The sequence below is a fragment of the Arachis duranensis genome, chromosome 8 (assembly GCF_000817695.3).
Source record: "Arachis duranensis cultivar V14167 chromosome 8, aradu.V14167.gnm2.J7QH, whole genome shotgun sequence".
Lineage (NCBI taxonomy): Eukaryota > Viridiplantae > Streptophyta > Magnoliopsida > Fabales > Fabaceae > Arachis > Arachis duranensis.
The window spans coordinates 10775071-10786708 of NC_029779.3; the positions used below are offsets into that span (position 1 = coordinate 10775071).

General features: G+C 31.3%; 1 protein-coding gene across 1 annotated transcript in view; it reads right to left on the minus strand.

Moving 5' to 3' along the window:
• Positions 1-7226: 7226 nt before the first annotated feature.
• Positions 7227-11638, minus strand: part of LOC107460730 (long chain acyl-CoA synthetase 9, chloroplastic-like) — a 6116-nt gene continuing 1704 nt past the window's right edge. Inside the window, exons 3-11 of the mRNA XM_052253237.1 lie at positions 11627-11638; positions 11433-11564; positions 11145-11318; positions 10832-11061; positions 10305-10422; positions 9664-9744; positions 8672-8806; positions 8388-8594; positions 7227-7579 (exon numbers count right to left, since the gene is read on the minus strand). The exon at positions 11627-11638 is cut by the window's right edge and continues 267 nt beyond it. Coding sequence (XP_052109197.1) covers positions 7412-7579; positions 8388-8594; positions 8672-8806; positions 9664-9744; positions 10305-10422; positions 10832-11061; positions 11145-11318; positions 11433-11564; positions 11627-11638 — 1257 coding nt within the window. The 3' untranslated portion in view covers positions 7227-7411. The remainder of the gene's footprint in view (positions 7580-8387; positions 8595-8671; positions 8807-9663; positions 9745-10304; positions 10423-10831; positions 11062-11144; positions 11319-11432; positions 11565-11626) is intronic.

Below are 11638 nucleotides of genomic sequence, written 5' to 3' on the forward strand. Positions count from 1 at the left end.
TTGTTTTTGTTGAGTTTCTATTGACTGTGATTTGTTTGCTGCATTTTTGAGATAGAGTAAAGTATTGTTTTTATCCCTAATGTTTGGGGTAAGCTCTATAATTGTTTCTAACATTTCATTCGTTCTATTTATATCTCTAACGTTCCAAAACTGATTCCATATTACCCTCCCATTAACTCAACTGACGGAATACTAACGGAACTGCCTGCGAAACCATGGAGTCAGCCACGACTGCAACAGAGATGGAGATAGTGAGAAGAAGAAGCTACAAGAGAGGCAATCTCAAATTAGGGTTCACCCTTTTAAATTAATATTTCTTTTTTTTATTTTCTCAGTAACACTAGGAGAAAAGTTTGCCACAATGAACAAAGTTAGACACATAAACAGTTTCGTTAGTGTTCTGTCAATAGAGTTAACGGAAAGATAATATTAAATCAGTTTTGAAACGTTGAGGACATAAATACGACGAATAAAACGTTAGAAATAATTATAGAATTTACCTCAAACGTTGGGGATAAAAACAATATTTTACTTTTTAAGATATTATATTGAATCTAAAACAACACAATATGCAATGGTTAATTTTCGACCATCCAAATCACTTGCCTAATCTAAATTTGAAAAGACAATTAATTTTAAGTCAATGCATTTGTAAAATTCAAGATGAAGATGTGCTATACCAGCAAGGTATTTTAGCACTTTTTGACTGCAATACAGTGTCTTTGGCACGATTTTGTCATGAATTGACTGAATTTATTTACAAAAATAATAATATATAATCTAGTGACTATAGCATATTACTCTCTCCACTATGAAACAATACAAAGTGGAATTTTCAAATGGTTCATCCAAATGAGCTGTGATTTTGAGAGAGCTAACTATAGGTGTTTTGTATTGGCGGGTTTAGAAAAAAAAAAAGAGACAGACCAATTTTTTAAGCTGCGTTAGTTTACAGAGACAGGACACTGAGACATGGACACTGAGACACAAAATCATGTTTGATAGAGGAGATATAGATAGAGACAGTGTGTCTAGAGACACTGAATTAATGTATTTTGTGTCTATCCTGACAGAAAAAATACAAGAATACTAACAAAGAATACAACTTATTTTTTATTTTTTTTTCATTATTTTTGTTAATTTTTTATAATTATATTTTTTTATTTCGAATTTTTTGAATAAAAAAAAGATAAATTAGATTTTCATAATTTGTTTTAGTTTATCATCAAATAGAATACAAAATTTTGTATCTCTATCCATCAATATCTTATCCTGTCTTATTCTCAATGTCTTGTCATGTTCTATTCTCAGAAATAAATGTAACCTAAATAACAGATTTTTGATAGAACGAGATGAAATAATCCATTTATTACTCCTTAATGTTACATCACTCACCTATTAAAATAGGTCTAGAAAAAAAAGTTTTTATATCTTTATAAAGTATATTTTGTTCTCTTAAATGTAAAACTTCACAAAGTAAATTTTGAAGCAAGACCTCTACACGTTCATTGTTTTTTATTATATACTCTAATATTATTTAAATTATTAATGTGATGTATTATTAATATATAATTGCTCAAAAAGAATATAATATCCTCTTTAAAAATATTTTATTGTGAAACGACAATTTTATTAGAGAATTCCAAATCTCTTTTTTGTCTTTTTTAAACAATACTTGACAATAATAATTTTGCTAATCATGCATATTTTTCAAAAAATACTTAAAAGATGACCTTAGAAAACATGTTGAAGACTTCTATTTATATTAAATAATGAATTTAAGTAGTTAATAATACTTTTAATTTTTAAACTCTTCACTTACTAGTATTAACTCTATCACTGGAATATTGTTTTTAAACAACCAACTAAATATTAGCACTTTAATTATGTGTCACCAAATATGGTTCTAACTTCTATGTTGTTCACAAACATAAATATAAAGAAAAAATATGAAATATTTAAACATTTGTTTTTATACTTGAAACTTTTAATCAATTAAAATGATGAAATATAATATTTTAATTTGCAAAAAAACCATTAGTTAAAATTTCATTATCCTATCCTATAGCCTAGTCGTCTTGATAGAAAAAGAAAATTAGACCACAATAAATGTACACCAAGACCTACAAATAGGAGTACGGTTGTTTAGTGGATAAGGTCAAAATACGCGACTGCCACTTCATTTTGTTATCAGAGCTTTGAAAAGGTCAAAACAAACCACTGTTCATGCCGGCACTTTGGCCTTTGTCATTAAAATATCCAAGGAATTAAAAAGGGTGCGAGTAATTTTGTGACTTCCCTTGATAAATTCAATTTTATTATTTGACCTTGTGTATTACCATGTGAAAACGTTAAAATAGTGCATTTAATTGTATATTTGTTATTATATTTTTTTTCTAATTTACTAATATTTGTAAAGTTTTGGAAAAAGAACAAATAGATTTTTTATTTATGGACTTTTTTGAGAAATATAAAACATTTTTTATTATTCAAAATGCCGTATATATGAGTCATTCCGTTTAATCTGCTCTCTAATGTTAAACAGACAAGGATAACGGAATGATGTGTCTGTTACAGAATTAATGTATTATGTAGACAAAAGTTTGGAGGACAAGTAAGTTTAGGTGCTGTAACTCTTCAAATTGGTTCTAGACGCCATCGTAGCTATGTAGTTAGGGCTCTGTGCTATGGCCAGTGAAGGAGGTTCTTCGAGCACACAACGAGTCCAATTGCTGTCTCATATTTGTTGCGTGAAAGGTGGAGATGAGAAGGATGACATTATTCCGATGTACAAATGTGAAGTGTATGCTATATTGTATAAGTCCAGGACGCCAAATAATTCCACCGGTAGTTTTTTTAGTGCCCCTTCTTTAAGGTAACATGGTTCTGTGAAGCTTGAAGCAGGTTTATGTGTTTAATTGAATTTTGATTTTATTTTTGATATTGCAATTAAAAAATTCATTCCATTACAAGTTCTTTGTCTAGCTTGATGATCATGTTGTAAAAATTGGAGGTACAAAAAAGTCAATTTGTGACAATGAGGTTGATGACCTGGAACAGTATTTATGCAAGAATAAAGTAGAAAAGAGACTGATTAAGTTGGAGAGGAAGCTTGCTTATCTAGAGAGGAAGAAAAAACTAATATGTTGGTTATTCTTGTGTGTTTGTTAGTAACTGGTGCTGTTGTTGTTGTTATTAAGTGTTAAAAAATAGATAACCAGAGATGTTGTGCATTGTTGTTATGATGAATTATAACTGGAGTTGACATAACTATATTATGTGTTTAATTGGTTGTTTTGGTCTCAAGGTACTGTTGAATGGCCTTGTGAAAACTTGGGCTGGAGGTTTGAATGGTACTTAACCTTGCCTTGCAGGGACTGCAGAAACAGACACAAATGGAGACACTTGTTTTCTCTTTCCTTTGACAGCTCTAACACTTCTACCCCCCATCATCTTCACCAATGTCACTCCTACTTTCATAACTAGGAGGTGGTGGTTTATACAGTTCATCTTCCTCACTGTTATCACTATCATGATCAATAGATGAGTCATCCAATATTTTGAACTCACTTGGATCCACTTCTTCCTCAACCTCATCATCTGCGATCTGAGGTTGATCAACAGGATAATAAAAAAATATAAAATTCATCAGGTCTTTGTTCCTCAACTTAACCTGTCGTATTTGGTTGATCTCTGCATCCCTCTCAATACATACAACCCTGACTTTATATTTGTGTTTTTTGGATTATACCAGTAAACCTCCTTATACGATTGATATCTCAGTTCTTTGAACAACGTGATCAAATCTTTAAATTGACAAAATTCAAGTCCATGGGTGAAAACCTCTCAACTTGACCATGAAAAATAGACTAACTCACTGGTAGGTGTCCTTGAAAAGTAGCCCCTTAATGGAACACGAAAACACCGAATATATCATCCATCTGCAATATTTTTCAATACACATCACAACACAAAACCATACATTATTAACAATGATCCAAAACCTCACTAAATATTATCCTAAACCTGACTAACTCTACAACTAATTAGCTACTACCCTCACTTACAGTCCCTATAAAACCCATCCTACAACATGTATAAAAAATTAAAGGCAGAAGCACACTAAGTTTCAACAATAATGTATTTACTACTCTCCACAGCGGATGCAGCTACAACAACGAAGCTTAACTGGAACTGCAATAAGACGGAGATGAAGCGTTATATTTTTTGGAGGAAAAATATTAGTGCTAGAACTTCCTGAAATTATCTATGATTCATATGGGAATCTTTGGCATATTTGATATGAAGTGTTGAACAATGTTTTGCGAAACGTCGTCGTCTTAGTGCATAAGGACCAATATATCCCATAACTTTCTATAACGGACCACGTCAGCCCCGTTCACAACATTTTGGCGACATGTACCCACCCCCACGCCACGTAAGCGTCACCTCATCTGAATCCGTAACGTTTGGCCAAGCAAATTGAACGAAAGGACCCGTATCTACGACGTTTTGAATGGTTAGGGATCGTTTTGTATTTTTCAATCCTGAGGGAGTAAAATGTCCATGAATAAAAAGTTCAAAAACCTATTTGTCCTTTTTTCTAAAGTTATTTGACTTTTACACCGGTTTGCACTAAGGTATCCATCAGACCAAAAGTACAATGACTAATCTCTCGAGTACTGCAGAGGTACAAAGTGGACGACCCTCCCAAACAAACAAGTTTCATTCCCATCCTCTAGTGACTATCGAACTCAAAAAATAACTTTCATAAGTAATTAGTTTGTATGCTGTTAGCACAAAAATTTGACATTACAAATAATTCGACCATGATTGTTTGACCTAAAAGTGAGTTCGTAATATGTAAGTCAAAGTATTATAGCATGCGGGTTGTTATATGAGAATGTAGGTCGAAGTATCATAACACATGGGTTGTTCCAAAAGAGCGTTAACACAAGAGTTCGACTTATTATAAAAAGTGAAAAGAAAATAATTAAAAGAATGAGTCGAATTGGTAATTTCTAAAAGTCGAAATGAAATAACCACACAAAGGCTTTCTTTAGAAGCACTTTATGAAATGTGGGGTTTGAAACCAAGATAAGAGAAGACGCGGGACATTAAACTTAAGAGTCAAGATTTTTTATGGTCAAAGTAGTGTCGTGGCCTGAGAAATAGGAGGAAGCTAGATTATGGGAAGAGGAAAATACTCAGCAAATCTATTTTTGTGGTCTATAAATAAAAGAAATGTAGAAGTGAAAAATGGACTTGAATTTAAATATTACACTATCACACAAAATTCTACAAAATCCAAAATTATACTGACGCAAAGGAGATTCATGAAGTGCAAGTGCATGTGAGTGTTTGGAGTCAATTTTCTTTTATTCTTGATTTTTTCTTTTATTTTCAGTTTATTTCATTTTATTATTTTTCATTTTTTTGGATATTTTAATTTTTTTTGTTCATTTATTTTAAAGTTCAATTTACTTGTTATTTCAGTTATAGTTCTTATTTATTTCATTTCTTTTTCTTTGCGTTGTTTTATTTTGATTATTTTCTTTTAAGAATTTTATTTTCAAGTTTTTATTTCATTTTATCTACTTTCTTGTTTTGTAATTTATCACAAATATTTCGACATACATAATTTTGATACCTACGCTAAGTAATTTTGGGATCGAATTTACTCTATTTTAAAGGAGCCATATCTACTCTCCAAATTAAAATCTCGGTACAAACTTAATTTGACATCTTTCGAAATTACAAAAAATCAAGTGAAACACATACTAATTAAAATCTAAAATAAAATCGTGAGTATATATTATTTTGAGAAAAAAAAAGAACTTAAAAAATAAAAATAATGAAATTAACATGATATCTTAAACGGAAATTTTAATAGAATAAAATACATTCTATTTATATATAAGAAAAAAAACCGTCGAATTAAAAGGTTTGTTTAATTTGGCAGGATGTCTTTGATATATGCTAAATCATGGCATCATAATTGAATCAAACCTTTATTCTCGGGACTTAAAAAAGAAAAAAGGATGAAAAAAAAGGAAAGTTTTTCTTTTAAAAGATGGCAATTATTTAAAGTTTAAAATCTCATGATAGACACCCAAATCACTCAGCATTCAGCAAGAGCAAGGGCTTCTCATAACACCATACACCACTAAAGATAGTCAAACTAATAATACATTGATTATGTTTATTTTATTTTGTTTTATTTGTAAGCAGCGTAGCTGATCATTCAATTGAAGTAATAAGTGGTACTCCCTCCTTTGTAAAATAATTAAGTGTCAATTTCTTTTATCAAATTTTAAATATATATTAATTTTTCAATGAAACAAAAAAGTGAAAACAATACTTATTTTAAAACAGAGTGCGTAATTAAAAAAGGAGTCCCTATTTGAAGTAAAAATCCACATAAGCATCATATGTACGTAGATTGTGGTACCTCCTCCAATGAATTAGGCAAAGCTAGTTTGAGTGTGGGGGCATGTGCTAGGCACTAACTAGTTAGGGAATTCGTGCAAATCTTCTTCTTTATGATCTCTCTCTGTTTTTGTCAAACATGTGAATATGATGAACCGTAGATGCATTCACTTGTTCCAAAATCAGAAGTACTTTGGGGAAAAGGAGGAAAGGGAAGAAAGTATACCAAAAAAAATGAATTGAAGAAAAGGCAAGGAGAGTGGTAGTAGGCTAGTTAATAGTAGTGGGCATGAGATGAACAACGAATTGTGAATATGAAGTGTCTATGAAACATCCTAAAAGGCTTTAAATAAAGGTGATAAAAAACAAAGTAATAGTCACATGGGCAGAAATGGTGGGGACTGTTTCGGATTTGGTTGGCTTTCAAGTCATGCTCATATCATGCCCCAAAGTTGGGTGTGGCTTTGCTTTATTTTCATTCACCGTTGCTCTTTCATCCATAGTCTCCCCCCAATTTTCCTTCACAATTTAATGTTTTCACCAAAATAAACATGGTGATATATGTAGAAAAATTAAGTTGGAAATCTACTTTGCTATTACAAAAACTCTTCTTTTTGTTTTTCCCTTCTTCTTTTAATCATGGTAATATGATATTGCTAAACTACCTATTTGTATTTTAATCTACAACTTAGTAATTAAGTCTCTTATATTTTATTTGAATCAAGTAGTGAATAATTCATATCTAGCATTTCTGTTTAACACATTCAAAATTTTGGCATTCTCATTTATAAGGCCCACCAACAGAATAATTGTAATATGCGAAAAATATAAAAACAAAAAACCAAATTCTTGTACCCACCCCTATGTCCCTCAACTCAAAAAATAAAAGAAAAAATATTGATTTGAAAAACTGCAAAATAGATGTAGCTTCTTTCATCAATAGGATGAAAGCTAGATCCTAATGTAGTGCAATAGTGGTAATCTATGAAGAATACAATTCTTTGAGCTCATTATCAAAAGTTTTTCTGATGGATTCTCTCTTGATCTTGAGAGCTGCAGTGACTAGGCCAGACTCAGGAGTCCATGGGTTACAAAGCAACTTAATTTTGGCAGGAATCTCAAACTTTTCCAAACGAGAATTCTTAGCTTCCTACAAAGAATGATGTCAAAAACCAGCACAGTAAGAGATAATTATCTAATGATAAATTGATGTTAACCTCATAAAACTTGCCTTAATTAAAGTAAATTGGTACATTTTGCTTTAAAATTGCGACAAACTAATTCGTATATATCATTAGAGCAATTCCAGTGTGTTTATTTGTATGTCCCTATTTTCTCTTTATATTAAGAGAATAGAGGCTTTGCCCATTAGAGATAATTGAGGGAAGATGAGAGAATAATAATATATAGGATCCCTGACGAAGATTGAAAAGTGTGGTAAGTGTTTTTTTTTGGATTAATAATAAAATAATTTTTGAAAGAATAAATGCGCATCAATTTGATTTTTAAAAGATACATTGTAAATCATACTAGTCTTTTTTATAAGTTAGATGATGATATGATATAATCATTTGCGATATATCACCATCTAATTAGTCAGAAGACTAATTTGATTTAATATTGTATATTTTGGAACCAATTTGAGCTGTTTGATATTTTGAAGATCAAATCAACAAATGTGAAATTTTCTTCAGACAATTTTGACTATTAACTCTGATTTTTTAAAGTTAAAAAGAATAATATAAATTGAATTATAAATGTGTGGGATAAGTTAATTTCTTCCATTGAAAAATGGAGATATCATTGGTTCTCATTCATTATTTATGATATTAATAATAATGTGCCGTTATTTTCTTTTGTAACAGATGGATCATCAATAAGGATCAATGAGAATTTTCTATTCGAGTTTCTGTTGTAACTCAAAAGATGTAAAAAGAATGGTAATACAGAAGTTATACCTTTAAAAGTGATGCATATACCTCCTTCATAGCTTCTTCTTTCTTACATAGTTCTGAAATATCAGAATAAGTAATTCCCTGCTTTGAAGCCCATTTTTCCAATGCTTCATGAGAAGCCACCACAAGTGCCACACAGTAGCTTTGAAAAGGATCAGCATGTAGCATAACGTTGTCCACATAGGAGCTGCCTATAAGGGCTGCCTCAACCTGCATTCAAATAAATTGTTAGTAACAAAACATGAAGAACATTATATTACATTCCACAATCCAGCATTCATCTATACCTTTCCCAAAGAGACATATTCTCCATGCTGCAATTTAACAATGTCCTTTTTCCTATCAATGATTTCAAGGCAACCATCTGCATGAAATCTACCTATGTCACCAGTGTAGAACCACCTCACTCCTCTTTCGTCAACCTTTACAACAAAACATACAACAACAAATATGTATAATTATATATAAAAGTAACAGGTTTCAATGTCACTATGCAAAATTGTCACTTTTTAATTTTGATATTGAAAAGATAACGGTATTTTGCAATGTTGTTGGAGTATGATGTGTTTGACCAGGATGTGAAAAACACATATCGGACCAACAGATTTGCCATTTAAAACACAAATTTAACACTTATATTTGTGTACCTGAATTTTTAAAATTTTTATAATGCACAAATGTAACCCCCAAATTTGTGCATCGAAAATTTTTAAAATACTTAATATACAAATTTGATCCTAAAATTTGTGGACCTCACTCTATTCCGAATCTCAGATTTCAATTTTCTCCTCTCTTTTTGACAAATGTGAGTATGTGACTATCACATTTGTTCAATAATAATAATTAAAAAAATTAATTCCATATTGAGAAAAAATACCAACTCTTTCAATAATTATGCATTACAAACCAATTTTCTCAATATCAACAAAACTTTAAGACCAACTTCGAGATTCACAAATATATTTTACCTAACACACCGCCTTCTACAAGAGACTTTTAGGCTAAAGGGTGTATTGTATAGTGATTTGACATGTCTACTTGGTGTTAAACATTCAATTTAAGTATAATAGGAGTGCATGATCAAACTCTTGATTACTTTGTTATATAAACTACGAAGAATATTATATGAATTACTATTGTATAAATTTTATGCGTATATTTTCTACTTTTATTATTAAAAGTGATTGGTAAAAAATTTATCGATGATGCCATAATTTATCTAAAAGTGGTACAAATATAATTTCTCATTACAGAAATTGAAAAGTAGAGGAAAAGTGACATTAGTACCACCAATTACAATTTCACCTCGGGGCATCGGTGAGTCATTAATTGAATATCCACCTTCAGGCCAGTCGATTAGCTGAGTAAATAATACCAAATGCTAACATAAGACATATTTTTCGAATGCATATATAACGGGACGGTAAACCCCCGTTTTAAGATAATCATATAAATAAAAGCCAAATCATTAGAATATAACTCTAAGGGGTCGATCACGGGAAAGAGGGTTAGATTTAGCATTTCTATTCATGTTATATATTCGGTTGCAAGGTAATCAACAACAACATTTTAACATATTTGCACGTTACAGGAAGCAGAAATAAATGACAATTCAAAGTTTAAGACAAGATTAATAGTGATAATTGGTTTTAAAAGCAGGAAACTACTAGAAAACAAAATCAGCTCCTATACGAAGAATATCTTAGATATGAAATGCAGGTTAATTGTCCTTATGATATGATGTGAAATAATATAAAATGCAAGGAATGGCTACACCAAATGAGGGTGAAATGGTACGATTTCATTTAAAATATAAGGAAATAAAGATCATATAAATTTCAAATGAACAAAAAAGACATCCTTATACAAATTGCATTGGGTTTAGCCATTAAAAGGATAATTAGATTTGATCGTCACTACCTTGATGTATGAAGAAGGAACAGGTGGTCCAACATGACCAACACTTGAATCATCAAAATCAGAAAATGCTCCACCGGCACAGGTTTCTGTGAGACCATATCCTTGACCTATTCCAGCACTAGAGTCGACAATTAAATTTCAAATTGGATAGAAAAAGATGATCGAGAAAAATTTGGAAAGCACAATAGAACTAGCAGACTAGCAGCAGTACATGGAAAAAGCTATATTTTAGATCATTCTAGTGCGAATAAATAATAAGATTTATTTTGGATAGCATGCATGATTTGTTCCTACTTCCTACCTAACTCTATCTAAAATAACGAACAACCTCTTGCATTAAAAATTGTGATCAATTTACTTGAAGTTATTTTCCTGTGAAAACCATAGATGAAAATGGTTAAACAATTTGACTTAGTATATGTCGTCTAACAATTTTATCTATTATTTTCACCTGATAATTTCATGTGAGTAGCCACCATTAAAAATAGAGATGGTTTGGTTACAGGCTCGAAATTGAAAACACTAACCTAAAACATATGTTGATGAATCGTTGGGCATCAGCAGAAAGTGGAGCACCACCTGATAGCATAAGACGGATATGACCACCTAGAACTTTTCGGATCTTCCTGAAAACAAAAAGATTCCATAGAAATGCTTCCAATCCCCAAGCACCAAACCAGCTACCATTAAGTGCTTGCAACCTCCGTTCATAGGCTAAATCAAACAATTTCTTTGATAGTCCTCCCTTTGTATCAACCTGCATGATCACTCAATTTAAATTAATTTGAAGCATAGCTAAAGAATCATTCACCAAACTCACCAACAAACACAATGAAATACCTGCTTGAGGACTCCATACCGTACGCGATCAATAATGGCCGGTACAGCTGCCAACAAGGTCGGCAGCAATACAGTAGCATCTCCTTTTGTTCCCTTTTTTATCTTGTTTGATGAATCAGTCAGAGTCAAAGGAGTTCCATACCCTATAGCACCCCCAACAGCTACAACTATATGCTAAAACAAGTTGTGATGAGTTGAGTTTGTCAGAGGAAACAAGGAAAAAAAAATGTCTTTTTTAAATTGAAACTTTTATTTACATAATCCACTGACTAAGTTAATTTCCCATACCTCAGCTACCAACTCAAGGACATGAGCCATGGGCAAGTATGCCAAATATATATCATTTCTCCCAACGTTAGGAACTATTCTCATCACAGCACTAATTGTGGCTACCATATTAGCATGTGTCATCATGACACCCTATTATGCAAAAGAAAGAATTTGAAGTAAATAACCCTTTTATTTTTCCATTTTATGATAACTTGATAAGTTTT